The 15,559-nt window shown below is 36.1% G+C and overlaps 1 protein-coding gene across 5 annotated transcripts in view; it reads right to left on the bottom strand.

The window, feature by feature from the left end:
• The window catches only part of Dgkh (diacylglycerol kinase eta), a 233,189-nt gene that overhangs the window by 33,932 nt on the left and 183,698 nt on the right, over window positions 1-15,559 (bottom strand). For all 5 annotated transcript variants that reach the window (XM_004650996.2, XM_045145808.1, XM_045145805.1 and 2 more), the window contains 6 exons: window positions 14,785-15,055; window positions 13,493-13,615; window positions 8,301-8,432; window positions 1,555-1,672; window positions 316-426; window positions 87-183 (listed from right to left, as the gene is read on the bottom strand). In XM_004650996.2, coding sequence (XP_004651053.2) covers window positions 87-183; window positions 316-426; window positions 1,555-1,672; window positions 8,301-8,432; window positions 13,493-13,615; window positions 14,785-15,055 — 852 coding nt within the window. The remainder of the gene's footprint in view (window positions 1-86; window positions 184-315; window positions 427-1,554; window positions 1,673-8,300; window positions 8,433-13,492; window positions 13,616-14,784; window positions 15,056-15,559) is intronic.

Below are 15,559 nucleotides of genomic sequence, written 5' to 3'. Positions count from 1 at the left end.
GAATTTGGATCAACTTAGCTCCACAAATAATTTTATTTTTATAAATAAGATAATATGAAATATCTTTACTTTAAGGATGAACTTACCTCAAGTTGAACCCTTTGTTCTAAATTCTTATATGATCTCTGTAATAATTCCCGGGTCCCAAGGACTCCATACCACATCAAGTTTTTAGTACGGCTTCTGAAAATAAATATTGTTGGGCAATCTCAGGAAATTTTATTTATTTACTCCTTAAAGCAAAACACATAACAAATAAAAGTAAAATAAAATAACACCTTCATGTAATAACACTATTCCAAGTATTGAAATTACCTGCATTTTTGAGGGTGTTCTTCTCTCTTATTATTAAATTCTAAAGAAATTTTTGCATCTAATCCAATCCCAAAGTAATTGTTCATGACACATTTTTCTGAATATCCATCTCTATGATAAAAAGGGAAAGCATACAAAAATCCATTTCAGTTTCAAAACCAATTATAGTTGGTTCATGAAATAGTACTTAAAACCATTTAAATGTCCCTTCCACACAGAAGATTTTAGAGCTTAGCAGAAATCATGGGCCATACATGAACCATGTGTACCACCACAGTACATATGCGTAAGAGGTATGTGTGATATATTGGGACAGCAGGCAACGGCAAAGCAGAAACAGCAATTGTTCAGTTTTCTGTTCAGTTTGATGACGCTCAGTCCTTCTATCTCCTACATCACTGCTAACTACATGGAAAAATGAAGATGTTCACAGGAAGGCTGGGATGTCAGGTGCCAATGTTCCTCTTAATCATCAGAAAGTCTCCTCCTCTTCAGCCTTTCACCTGAACACATTTTTATTGAGCAAAAAGCCATTCTTCTGGGTATGTTTGAAAATTTAAGTAGGATACTGTCCTTGAGAAATATCAGTATAGAAATGATATACAAAAAAAGCAAACTTTAGCCGGGTGTGGTAGCACACATCTTTAATCCCAGCACTCAGGAGGCAGAGGTAGGAGGATTAATGTTAGTTCAAGGCCAGCCTGAGACTACACAGTGAATTCCAGGTCAGCCTGAGCTACAGTAAGACCCTACCTTGAAAGAAAAGAAAGAAAGAGAGCGAGAGAGAGAGAGAAAGGAAGAGGAAAGGAAAGGAAAGCAAACTTTAAAGTCAAAGGAAGTATATCCCAAGCTGCCAAAAAAAAAAAAAAAAAAAAGAAAAGAAAAGTTTTTTTGGGAATCTGAAAAGAGATGAGCTCAGTGTGGGCTAAAGCTCAAAGTCAGTGGACCCAGCAGCTGGTCAAGGAAAGATGGCAGACAGAACTGGTGACACTGAGAAGGGAGTCAGGGAAGTGTCTCTGGGGAAAAGCCACAGGACAGTGTGTCCCAGAGGCATACAGGGAAGGTACCTGGCCTCAGGGATAGCTCACTGTGTTTACTCTCAACTTCTGGCACTTTCTCTTTATCATTTTTGTATATAGAACCATACACATATATATTGTGATGCATGTGAAATATTAGAATTTGTATAAAACAGAATCAAAAAGCCAAAGCAGAATAATCACAAAAATATTTTCTTACAATGAATCTACATCTGGGTCAATAAACGGAGTTGCACCAAAAGGATCGGTATTTGCTATTAACATTTTGTTGATAATAGAACTCCCAGCAATTGAGGCAGCAAGTCCTGCTCTTAAACCTAGACAAAAAAATTAATACACACAGGATCACATGTAAGAGAAAACAGGGTCAGAACCAGTCTAACTGGATCTAATCTCAAACATCTTGCTATCAACAAATGACTTTCAGTGACTACTTAACTCATTAACCAAAACTAAAAAATATGGTGCTTATAAACATGACACATTCAATTATTCCACTATTGCTATGTGGGCATAAAGACTTTTGGAGAGTAAAAGTGGATTTGTGAGATCTTATCAGTTCAGTAATTCTACCACTACTTCAACAAGCATGTAATTTCCTTTATGTGTCTATGAGGGCAAATTATCCAAAATTTCATGAAGTTTAAAATGTTGAGAGATATAGTAATGTTAAACACTCAGTATTATTTTAAGAATGTACAGTAAAACATTAGATATAGGTATGCATGAAATTTAGAACAATACACTATCCAGTATATAAAATGAAACAGCTATCCTTGCTCTATGTGTGCAAAAGTTCAAATTTATTTGAACACAATTTCCACGGATCCATTAAAGTATTCAAAGCTAAAGAAATCTATTCATTATAAGGCTAAAATATTAACATCTGTAGGGAAAAACAAAGTAACAGGAGCCTAATGGAATAAGCTAATAATAATAATAACAACAACAACAACAGTGAACAAAAACAACACAAATAACACAGGAAGTTGGGGGAAAAGTCTTTATCTAAGTCTTCAAAGATTCACAAATTCAAAAATTCCTGCCCTCAACCAATTCTTAAAGGATTATCATTACTCATTCTTTTAACTAATGAAAATTAGCTAGTGATCAAATAACCAAGACATATTGCATTCTGTCAAGTTAATTTAATATGTGCTATGTCATATATTATTATACCAATATCCTTTACATATAAACTAGTAAATAAACAAAACAGATCTCGTGAGAGCAGAGAACAACCTGGAAGGTGAAAAGCTAGACACCAGTAAGCTTCACTGCAGAAAAGTGTGATCTTTTTGAAAATACTTTCTGGATATATATGGGGATCAAAGCCCAGGCCTCATCTACATAAAACACATGATCTACCTCTGAACTCTGTCCAAACTCCTTTGTCTTATGGTTAGACACATTCATAGCTCCAGCCCCAACAGCCATCCCTGGGTCCCAGAGACTGGAGCAACCTTTTCCAGAACCAGAAATGTTCTAAATTTATCTTTAAAAAAATATTTCCGGAGCCGGGCATGGTGGCGCATGCCTTTAATCCCAGCACTCGGGAGGCAGAGGTAGGAGGATCGCCATGAGTTCAAGGCCACCCTGAGACTACATAGTTAATTCCAGGTCAGCCTGGACCAGAGTGAGACCCTACCTCGAAAAACCAAAAAAAAAATATATATATATTTCCGGGCTGGAGAGATGGCTTAGCGGTTAAGCGCTTGCCTGTGAAGCCTAAGGACCCTGGTTCGAGGCTCGGTTCCCCGGGTCCCACGTTAGCCACATGCACAAGGGGGCGCACGCGTCTGGAGTTCGTTTGCAGAGGCTGGAAGCCCTGGCGTGCCCATTCTCTCTCTCTCCCTCTATCTGTCTTTCTCTCTGTGTCTGACGCTCTCAAATAAATAAATAAATAAAAATTTAAAAAAATATATTTTCATGGAGCTGGAGAGAGGGCTTAGCTATTAAGGCGCTTGCCTGTGAAGCCTAAAGACTTATGTTCTACTCTGTTCTACTCTCCAGATCCCACATTAGCCAGATGCACAAAGGTGAGGCAAGCACAAGGTCAAGAAGCCAACTAGGCGGCGCAAGCGTCTGGAGTTCGATTGCAGTGGTTGAGGCCCTGGCCAATTCTCTCTCTAAAAAAATAAAATAATAAAATAATGAAAATATTTTATGGTGATATAATTCATTAAGTTCACTCTTTTAATGTTTTAAAATAATCCAGCTGTTTGTAATACACACACACACAGACACACACCCACACAAACTTGTGTAGCGATCACTATGTAGAACTTTTTTTTGAGGCAAGCTGTTTTATTGTGAGAGATAGGGGGAGGGGAGAGAGAGAGAACTGGCACACCAGGGTCTCCAGCCACTGCCATCAAACTCCAGATGTCTGCCCTTGTGTGCATGTGTGACCTTGAGCACTTGTGTCACCTTGTGCATCTGGCTTATGTGGGACCTGGAGAGTCAATATGGGTCCTTAGGCTTTGCAGACAAGTGCCTTAACTACCAAGTCTTCTCTCCAGTCCTCAAAAGAACCCTACTTGGCTATTATCTTCTGTCCCCAAGCCCCTGGGAACCACTAGTCTACATTTATCTATGCATTTGACTGATTTGTGCATCTCACATGAACAGAATCACACATTTGGCTTTGTCCATAATTGGCATAATGTTTCCATTCTGTAGCATGTATGAGAGCTTCGTGTCTGCCTAATACTCCAATGTGTGAATGGGTTTATTTCCACTTTGAGTTTTTTCCACTTTGGAGCTATTGTGAATGCTATTTGAGCAAGTGCCTTTAACCACTGAGCCGTTTTCCCAGAGCCCAGTATAAAGGCTACTTCAAATCATCATGTAGACATCTATGTTAAATTCTCTTCACTCCCGAAGGTAAACTACTAGTTTACATGTTAAGAGCATGTTTATTTATTTATTTTTTTGAGGACATGCAGCTTTTAAAAAAGAACTGCACTATTTTACATTTCCCTTAGCAATGTATTAAAATGGGAATAGCTAGAACTCCTCATGCAGTTTTGTTCGAATATGTTTTACTTTGCAGTATCAGTGACTGAGCCTAAGGCCTTACACTTTATAAGCAAGCTCACTACTGAGCTACAGCCCCTCTCTCTTTTTAGATTTGGCCATCTTAGTAAAGTAAGGGGTACCTCACTGTGACATTTCTTTAATGTTTGAAAATCTGAACATCTTTACATATGTTTACTGGTATTTGTATATTGTTTTTAAGAGACTACCAATTCACATCCCATTCTCATTTTAAAATTAGAATAACTGTCTTTTTACTATTGAATTTTAAGATGTATTTATACATTGGTGATACTAGTCCCTTATCAGATATATGACCTGTAAATTCTTGAGTTGTCATTTTTTCTCCCTTGTGTTCTTTGAATCACAAAATCTTTAATTTTGATAAAATCCAACTGACCTAATTTGTCTTTATTGTACCTAAGTAACCACTACCTAATCCAAGGTTATGAACATTTATTCAGTTTTCTTTTTTTAAAATAGTCTCATAGGTTTTAGCTTTTACATTTATGTTTTTTATCCATGAGTTAATTTTTACGTAAGGTGTAAGGTAGGAGTCCAAGTTCATCTGCTGAAAGTGGAAATCTGTTTCCAGTACTGTTAGGTGAAGTACCTCTTTCTATACTGAACTGCCTTAGGACATGTGGCAAATTAACCATAAATACAGGAGTTTGTTATTGAACTCTCAAATCTGTTCTTCTTATGAAAGAACTGTGCAATCTTTTCCTTTGTGGAAATCAGGAAATAATTCAAAATAATTTTGGCTATTCTGACTCCTTTACATGTCAATAGGAATTTTAAGGCTAGTTTGTCAAATTTCTTCACAACTGACTGCTGGGCTTTAGCAGAGATTAGGTAACATCCGCAGTACTGTGGGTTAACAGTCCTTACTCTTCCAATGTATGAGCTCTCATGTGTTTCTATTTACTTAAGCCTTTAATTTCTTTCCCTATTGTTTTGTATTTTTCAGTGTTAGCATTTCACTTTCTTGGTATAATTTATTCCTAAATATTTTGGTTTTTTTTTTTTTGATGCAACTGCAAACTGAACTTTTGTCTTAATATCATGTTCACTGATAATATATAGAAATGTAATTTTTGCATGTTGATCTTCTATCTTGCAACCTTAGTATATTCATTTATTAGTGCTCATAGTTTTTTTGTGTGTACATGCATGCTTACTTGCACATGTATGTACTCCTTAGGATTTTCTATATGCAAGATTTATCTGAGAAAACATAGTTTTTTTTCTTTCAATCTGGATGCTTCTAATCCCTTTTTATTTGGCCTACTTGCTAAGGCTGAACCCTCCAAACCTATCGTGGAAAGTAGAGGAATGAACATCTTCAACTCACTCTTGATCTTTACAAGAAAGTTTTCAGCATGTCATCAATAAGTAAAGTGCTAGTGGAGTTTTTCATAGGTGTTCTTTGTTGTTTTTTGAGTGTTTCTACTATGAGAAAGTGTTGGGATTTGTTTGTGTATCTCCCATGTGTATGATGTGTATATATGTGTGTATTTTCACATGTGAATGCAGGAATGTGTGTGCCGCTGTGTATGTGTGGAGAGCAGAGGACAACTTTAGGGGCTGGGCTTCATGTTCCATGTTTTTTAGGGACGGTCTTTCATTGTTTTCCATTATGTGTGCCTGACTTGCTAGCCTAGCTTTGGGGATTCTCCTTTTCCACCTCTTTTTATTTTTATTTTTTAATTTTGGCCACTGGCACACTGGGTTTACAGAGGCTCACACTACAGCATCTGGCTTTACATGGATGCTAGGGATCTAAAACCAAGTTCTCACATTAGCATAGCAAGCACTTTATTCACTAAGCCTAACTCCCCAGCCCAAGTGTTGGATTTTTTTTTTTTTAATTGAGTCTGAGATGAGTTGTATAGTTTATGTCCTTTATTCTATTAAGATGGTATATTGAAGTTTTTGATTTTCTTATGCTTAATAAACTTTACATTAATGGACTAATATCCACTTGATCATCTTTTGGTATCCTATTAGTTCAGTTAGCTAGCATTTTGCTGAAGGTTTTTGTGTCAATATTCATAAGGATATTTGCCTATATTTTCTTGTGATAGTTTTGTTTTAGAATTAGGGTAATACTGGTCTCATAAAATAAACTGCAAAACATTCATTTGGTGAGTTTGTGAAAAGCTGATATTAATTCTTTTGAATATACTTGGTACAATTTACCAACGATGCAATTTGGCCTGTACCTTTCTTTCTAGTTATTTGACCTTACTAATTTAGCCTATTTTTACAGCCAGATTTTCTGTTTCTTCTTGAATAAGATTTGTTAGTTTTTATGTTCCTAGGCATTTGTACATTTCATCAGGGCAGTCTAATGTATACACTATTTTATTTCAATTCTATAAGCTCGTGATGATGTTTGTTCTTTTATTCCTGATTTTAGTGATTGGAATTATCTCTGTCCCACTGTATTCATTTTTCATATTGCTTTTCTATCCTCTTATTGTCACTCTAATTTTTTAAAAATAATTTTATTATTTATTTTTTAATAATATTATTATCTAGAGAAAGAGGCAGAGAGAAAAAGATAGAGAGAAAGAGACAGAGGGAGAAAATGAATATGAATGAGCAGGTCAGGGCCTTCAGCCTTTGCAAATGAATTCCAGACATATGCACCACCTTGTGCATCTGGATTACATGGGTCCTGGGGAATCAAATCTGGGTCCTCTGGCTTTGCAGGCATGCGCCTTAACCACTAAGCCATCTCTTCAGCCCCACTAATTTTTGTTACTTTCTTTCTCCTGTTGGCTTTGGATTGAGCTTGCTTTTCTTTTTCTAATGTATTAAGGCACAAAGTTAGCATGCTGGTTTGATATATGTAGACATTCTCAATCTAGGTATTTACAGCTATCCATCTCACCCCAAGTATGTTTCAGCTATATTAAATGAGATTTGGAATGGTGCATTATTTTTTACACATCGTAGAATATTTTGTCAAACTTATTTTGTATTTTTCTTTGACCTTCATATTTCCTAACTCTGTCTCACTGACTTCTACTTTTACTCTACTGTGGTGGGAATGTACAACTGTGTAATTGCAAGCTTTTTAATTTTTATAGAGAATTGGTTTATAATCTAATTGGTTTATGGTCTATCCTAGAAAATGTTCTACATGCACTTAAGATGTGTAGGTTGACTGTTCTTTATACATTAGATCTTATTGTTTTATGTGACTTTTAAGTATTCTGTTTACTGTCTAGTTCTAGCCAGTATTGAAAATGAGGTACTAAAGTCTCCAACCATTTTTATAAAATTGTGGATAATCTTTTAAAAAATAACTCATATGAGATGTTGTTTTTCAGGGTTTAATTGAGTTCCAATATACTATGAATAAAGAAAAAGATTTTCAGTAACTTAAACAACTGATACATTAAGATACCACTGAAACACCAGTATTTTCCTCCCTCTACCACCTGCAGGATTTTGATTTAGGTTTCTACTAGTATTAGCCTAACCCAAGGTAAATTCATTCTAATAGTGCTGGAAGATGCTTCCGATATTCAAAAATTAAGCCAAAAAATGTCTGTAGAAAGACTAGGGGTTTAAAGCCAAAAGTAAAGCTGTCGAGATACTTAGAAGTCACAGAGTAAAAGATCAAGTTTACTTTACATACTCAATAAATAGAGTCCCAGGCTCAAACCTAGAACTAACCAATTAGAATGTCTCAGGAAAGGGCGCAGAAACATGTTTTAATAATCATAGACAATTAATATACACAAAAGCTTCTAAGAGCTGGTATCCTATATTTGCTAAGATGTTCTGAAATGGTGTACTGTAGAACACATTCCATAGTTTATGAAAATGAGAACTTACACATTTTCACTTAAAATACTGGAGAAACATAATAGGCTTCATAATCTGTACTACCTGGGCAGATAATTCTGGTATTGAGCACAGGGAGATTTTCTTTGGTGGCTGCCACAGATGGACTAAGGCCAGTATCAGCTTGGGAATGACCACGACCAGCCCGGGCATCAGGAGACTGAGGTGCAGTTTTGGCTGTTGGTAAAAAATCCAGATTATAAACAGAAAATGATAAAGGTATAAAATTAAGCAAGCTCATATAAAATCAATATATGAAATAACAACTGAATACCTATTTAAATAAATTAGTGAAACTGAAAATATTAATTGTATTACCCATTCTTTTACTCTTTTTTTTTTTTTTTTTTTTTTTTTTTTTCGAGGTAGGGTCTCACTCTAACCCAGGCTGACCTGGAATTCACTATGAAGTCTCAGGGTGGCCTTGAATTCGTGAAAATCCTTCTACCTCTGCCTCCCAAGTGCTGGGATTAAAGGCATGCGCCACCACGCCCGGCTTTATTTTCTCAAGACATATGGAGTATTAGCTACCAAGATAGGTGCTATGATCTTTGATTTTTAGACAGATGTATAACAGGGGGGAAAATATGTCTACCATAACTAAAGAAAAATAATACACATGACTTAAATGTAATGAACCCATAATAAAATATAAGTAATAATTTGAAATGTAATTTTTCAAAATGGAACATACATATTATAATGCATGCTAGCAACATTTTCTCATAAATGTTGGGTGAATAATCATATTTAACTGATATAACTCCTGGAATTAACATATGAAACCCAGGTGAAAATTAAACATTATCTTCTATACATGGAAGGAAAAAATATTAATGTTTAAAAGAAATCAACATACTTTCCCTGCCTTCTTCAATTATGTATTCAAACTGTTTATTTGCCCCAAACAGTTTTATGACATTCTTGTAAAAGTTTAAAACATTTAAAAAGTTATTCTAAACTACAAGTACTCTCAAAATAGCTAACAGGAAGACTTAATCCATTTAAATTGAGGCAATATAAACGAGGGCAAACAGTACCCTTAATTAATTTAAGAGCCATTGGTAGGTACTTTAGAAAGCAGTAGTCCTTAAATTCAATTTTGAAGAGCTTAATTACCTTCACTTTGCCTGAAATTACAAAGTGAATATATTAATATTCCACCCTAATCTCTCTGTTCAAAAAACTCCAGATGTAGTCACTCTTCTGTGTGTATAACAAATGGGACTTCTTGAGCTCATTTGTAATACAAAACAACTTTTGATCATTTCTGACAAAAAGCAGGGAGTACACTAAGAGCTAAGATTAATGTTCCAGTGAAGTAATTAAATTAGAGTTTCATGGTTCTTCCTAAATAAAGCATGTCATTAATATTGCTGTATTTTTCACTTTTCAGACATGAATTACATAATGTAATAATGATACAATAAGTGTGCTCCAACAAAATATGGAAGTTGTCAATAAAAAATAAATAAATAAAAATGATGATAGTTGAATACAGAAACACTTCAGTTGTTGCTACTGGTTTCAAACAAGTTGGATTACTAGGCAAAACTGGCTAGTAATATGGCAACCTAACTTTTCTGATTCTCTGTCTATCTCTGAATCAATGGTTACAGCACTAGTGCTACAACTGTAACTTTTAGTTTCTTCTAAAATAGTGCAAGTGGTGAACTTATGAGGTATGGTGACTGCTGCCTAGAGACCATTAGCAATGAGTGCCTGTATGGATGAGCAGTATGCGTTTGGATAGATACCACTGCTGACCCTGCTTGAGGCAGTAGTTTTCAGTAGATGACAGTGTCAAAGGCTTGCTCATCAATTTCACAGATGAAATGAATTTAAGATGATACAAGTCAAAAGATTTTGACAGGATGAAATGACAGATCCAAATCAAAACCATGAAAGGTCATAGAGATGAGCGTGATTTTTTTTTTTTTTTTAACAATTGTGGGTTATGCCGCATCAAAATGTCCAGAAGGAGTCACGGGTGAGCATCACTTGTTATTACATTACAGAAGAGATCTGGAGACTCTTTCAAAACTGGTCATATCATCTTAAGATAAAAATAAAGCAAAAACGATAAGACCCTATTGCTGAAGACACAAAAGGTTATGGTTTCAGGACATCCGAATACCATGCTGGAGCTGAAAGGGAAACTAGCTCTCTCCTGGCCAGCTGTCACAGTGCTGGAAAGCCCTATAGGAACTGCTAGAAGACAATGGTTACCAAGAGCATGAATAAGCAAGGGATCCTGCAGACTATGAAATCAACCAGCCAGACAAGAAGTACACACTTGTGCAATAGTGGCACATGCCTCTGTTGGTAACCAACTGTTCTCTGACTGCACATGAGGCCCGCAGAGTGGGAGAAAACTCATATCTGGTGCTGTAAACCAAGTCAGGATCCCATGGTCAGGAAACTCGGACTTTAGATAGAAGCCCCACTGCTCTCTGGAGATTTCATACCAAAAGTCTCTCAAATAACTACATTTATCTGCTTCAACCCAAGCTGCTCTCAGTCATTCTTGGTTGGAGAATCTGCTTTATTTTATAGAAGTCAGAGAAAATGGAGGAGAACCAAGATCTAGCAAGAAGACCAAAAAAGAAAAAGAAAAAACCTACTGCCTATCACACAAGATGTGCCACCTGTACTACATCTTTCAGGGACCAGGAGAGATTATAGAGAAAGTGGGGACATGAACACTGCTCTTATTGCTAGCCTGTCAACCAGCTCCATGGCAATGGTGACAGACATGGTGATCAACCAAAACCCATAAAAGCAGAAATCCAGAGGATACAGAAAATTCAACACTAAATCAGACTGCCAACAGGCCTTCCATGGTTCAGGGAATACTGCAGAAGAGGGAATGGAAAGATTGTAAGAGCCACAGAGTGGGTAGGAATACACTGAGGCATGGTCCCCCTGCTACCTCATAGGGACTGACTGAGTCCTTCATGACCCCACAGTGAATCCCATAACCCCACTGGGAAGGGCCCCCAGGGAAATGGGAGGAGGGGCAAGAGGTTAAGATTATAACCTGTTACAATATATATAAATATAACCTGTTATCTACAAAATAGAATTTAAAAAGTGGCCAGGCAAGTGACACACACTTTTTTTTTTTTTTTTTTTTGGTTTTTCGTGGTAGGATCTCACTGTAGCTCAGAATGACCAGGAATTTATTATGTATTCTCAGGTTGGCCTCAAACTCACATCAAACTTTCTACCTCTTCCTCCCTAGTGCTGGATTAAAAAGGTGTGTGCCACCACGCCCAGCTAGTGATGCACACTTTTAATCTCAGCACTTAGGACGCTGAAGTTGGAGGATTACTATGAGTTTGAGGCCACCTTGAGACTACATAGTGAATTCCAGGCCAGTCTGGGATAGAGTGAAACCCTATCTCAAAAATCAAAAGGAAAAAGGATAAAAAGATACATCCAGAAAAAATGAAAGATTTGAAATCATCAGATAAAGACTAGTGGAGGAAGTTAGGACACATCAGATATAAAAGAATCCATCATTGGTGGCAAAACATGATATTAAAAAAGCAACTTTCAGTGATATGTAAAGACTGCCAGATGGAGGAAGAATATGCTATATGCCAGAAGGCAGAATCATCTCTAAATTAGAAAACACCACATTGGAAATTGCTTTCTAAACCCATCAAAAACACTATACAAACGTGAGTAGTTGTTACTATCCACATTATCATAAATATAACCTATTAATGTCTGTCATGATGGTTAGAATTTTAGGACAGAAAATTAAAAGTTCAAGATAAAGAACAGCCTAACAATTCAGCCAACCATAAGAGTGGGATGTATTGAAACAAAGGTCTCAAAGGCTCAACGACCATCTGTGAAGAGAATGCAAGAATTTTCCTACATTGAGTTGTGTGCTGAGCAAAGCCCAATTTTGAATTTCTTAAAGGATTTAAAGTATGATCATGAAAAAGTTAATGTAGAAATACTTTAGTGAATCTTTGAACCCACAGTCTTTACTTTCCATGAGTATAAGGTCATAATATTCATATTATCTCTTATCATCATTCATATTTTAAATTTTGCTTTGTTTCATTCCTCAGCAAATTAGCACTTTGCTTATGCAACATAAAATCCTAAAAGTGTGAGTTCAAGATAAAAGGTAAAGAAATAATTTTCAAGCAATAATACAATTGCCTAGCAAAATAATTTAGGTAAAGGGTTGTAACTAGATGTTTGTTTGTTTGTTTGTTTGTTTATTTATTTATTTTGTGGTAGGGTCTCTCTCTGGCCCAGGCTGACCTGGAATTCACTATGGAGTCTCAGGGTGGCCTCGAACTCACAGCAATCCTCCTACCTCTGCCTCTAAGTGCTGGGATTAAAGGCATGAGCCACCACGCCCAGCTAGATGTCTTGATTTTAAAGTTTAATTTAACAACAAGAATTATCAACCTAGAAGTTTAGTAAATGGAATTTAAGGAACTACTGAATGATTTAAAAGGACAAACTTTGTGCATGTAGGGAGCCTGTAACTTTCTTATAATTCTCAAGATTTGAGATTTAAAATAGATGAAAAGTAGGCTATTTACATGTTTCTTCTCCCCCTCAGGAAAACTAAGGTATTTAACCATTGTTAGTCCCATAATACTTAGTATATGAAAATCTCTAGAATGTATGAGAATAATATAAGAGTACTTGGTAAGTCTAAGTAATCTGTTACCTCTATCATCTGAGTGTTCATAAATAAGTCTAACCTCCAAAGAGCTTTTTCAAAATGAAAAATACAGAGGTCTAGGGAGATGGCTTAGTCAGTTAAGTGCTTGCTGTGTGAATATGAGGACCTGAGTTCAATCCCAGCTTTGTCATAAAAGCCAGGCATGGCAGTGTGCTCTAGTAATCTCACTGTTGGGGAGGCAGAGATAGAAAGATCCTTAAGGCTAGCTGGCTAGCTAACCTAGCCCAATCGGTAAGCTCTAGGTTGAGAGAAACTCTTTCAAAAAATAAGGTGAAGAGAGACTGAAGAAGACATCTGACAGTGACATCTGGCCCCTACTTAGACATGTGCACACATGGGCGCCCCCACACACATAAACATGCATACGTACATGCATCCACCTGCTACATACAAACACACACACAACCATAAACTAAATCAACATAAAACTACAGTTTAATTCAAGCTGGTCAGTCTTTGAAAACTACATCAAAGCGGCATGTTCATTCATTCTGAAATGGTGTGGTAGTTTTCTTACCAGTTACGGACTCCTTCGTATCATCATCCCTGCACTCTTCTTCAGATTCATTTGTTTCTGCATTGTCACAGTCACATGACAGACCCACAGGCTCACAGGCCTGAACTGGCTGCTCATCTACAACTTTAAGTAGTAAGAAGATAAAGGTATTTCATATGTAAAAGAAAAAAACAAAAACAAAACAGCTAGATGTGGTGGCGCATGCCTTTAATCCCTGTGCTCAGGAGGCAGAGGTAGGAGGATCACCGTTAAGTACGAGGCCACCCTGAGACTATTCTAGATCAGCCTGAGCTAGAGTAAGACCCTACCTCAGGAAAAAAAAACAAAAAGAAAAAAGAAAGAGAGAAAGAAAAACATTCATATTCAGATAGGTTTAGGAAAGGAAAAGTGGACCATGTAGCAAAAGAAATTCTACATTCACAAATAAACATTACTTGGTCACAAACCTAGGCATGATGTCTATAACTACTAGGTGTTATAAAACTATGTAAGTATGTCAAAAGTAAATAGTTATAAGAATAATAATATGAAAGAATTTTAAACAATGTAGTCCAAAGTCTAAATATTAATTACAACCTTTAAATCAATTATGAAGAATTAATTATTCACATTAAAGTCAGCTTTAGGGCTGGAGAGATGGCTTAGCACTAAAGTGCTTGACTGTGAAGCCTAAGGACCCATGTTTGACTCTCCAGATCCCACATAAGACAGATACAATGTGACACACACGTGCATGATTGGTTGCACATGTACACAAGATGGTGCACACATCTGGAGTTCAATTTTAGTGGCTGGAGGCCCTGGCAAACCAATTCTCTCTTTCTCTCTCTCTCATAAAAAGAATAAAGTCAGCTTTAGACTACTAAAATTCTAAAAATTTTAATATAAAATTTGAAATATAACAAGAGCTTTTATAAATGCTAAAAAGCAACATAAATGCTTAATAAATAAGTGCTAACAAATTATTTCTTATATTATCAAAGAAATTACAGGTTTGTTTTTAGGAATTAAACAGGTTCCATTTAAGTAGAGAATATTTAAAACTTTAGATATCATTTAAGTGATTATTCTTTAATTGAGGAAATGTTTCAACCTAAGCATCATTACTCTGCTAACCCTTACTATTAAAATGGCAGAAAAGACTGCATACAAGTTTCCTTTCAGTAAATCAATTGTCTTTTATCATGTGTCAAGAATATTTTTAAGCATGCCCAATCAGATGGGTATGAAAAGATTATGCTTGTAACAGGAATACTCAGAATGTTTTCAAAGCTAACTTTATTCATATATACCTTTTCCAGCTTCTTCAATGACTTGCCTCACTGCTTTCTTTAAACTGTTTGCCCGCAACATTATTTCCCTTGGCTTCACAGCTTTCTGAGAAGGTGGTTTTACAGTATCATCCATGAGCTCATCCTTGCTTTCCAAGGACTCTTCACTGGAAGATTCCACAGCATCTTCTTCTGGGATGGCAGGTCCAACCCCCGGGGGGAGGCGAGCGGTCCGTGAATCAGTGTGTAAAACTCGCAGCAGTTGTTCAAGCTTCTCATTTAAGACTGAACACTGAGATAGACACAAGTGTCAGCAGTAGCAGTAGTGAGGAAGAAATTCAAACATAAGTTAGATCAACAGACAAAATGTAAGACCTTTTTAGTAAGATGTTTTGAATGCTTAATCACTGGAGGAAAACACTAAAATTCCGGTCTAGAACACATTATTTTGTAGATGTTTTGGTCTAGAATGTACCTATTTTAAAATTTAGTGGAGATGGAAAATTATCTTTAAATTAGTAGTTTTGAATTTAGAGATTTGTTTTCTATCCGATGACTAACATAATGTATCCATTAGACTTCATAAATAAATAAATAAATAAATAAGCACAATTCTCATGCATTATTGATTCATTCAAAATCATTCAAGCTCTACCTCATAGGTTAAGATTCTTAAAACTTATGTATAGCTGTTTTTCTTTAGATAACACAACAAGTACTTATAAGTGACACAGTCCACTAAAAAATGCTACTTAAAACATGGGCTGGAGAGATTTCTTAGTGGTTAAGGCACTTG

The sequence above is a fragment of the Jaculus jaculus genome, chromosome 3 (assembly GCF_020740685.1).
Source record: "Jaculus jaculus isolate mJacJac1 chromosome 3, mJacJac1.mat.Y.cur, whole genome shotgun sequence".
Taxonomy (NCBI): Eukaryota; Metazoa; Chordata; class Mammalia; order Rodentia; family Dipodidae; genus Jaculus; species Jaculus jaculus.
Note: the sequence above shows the minus strand (reverse complement) of the source record. Positions and strands in the feature narration are given on the sequence as shown.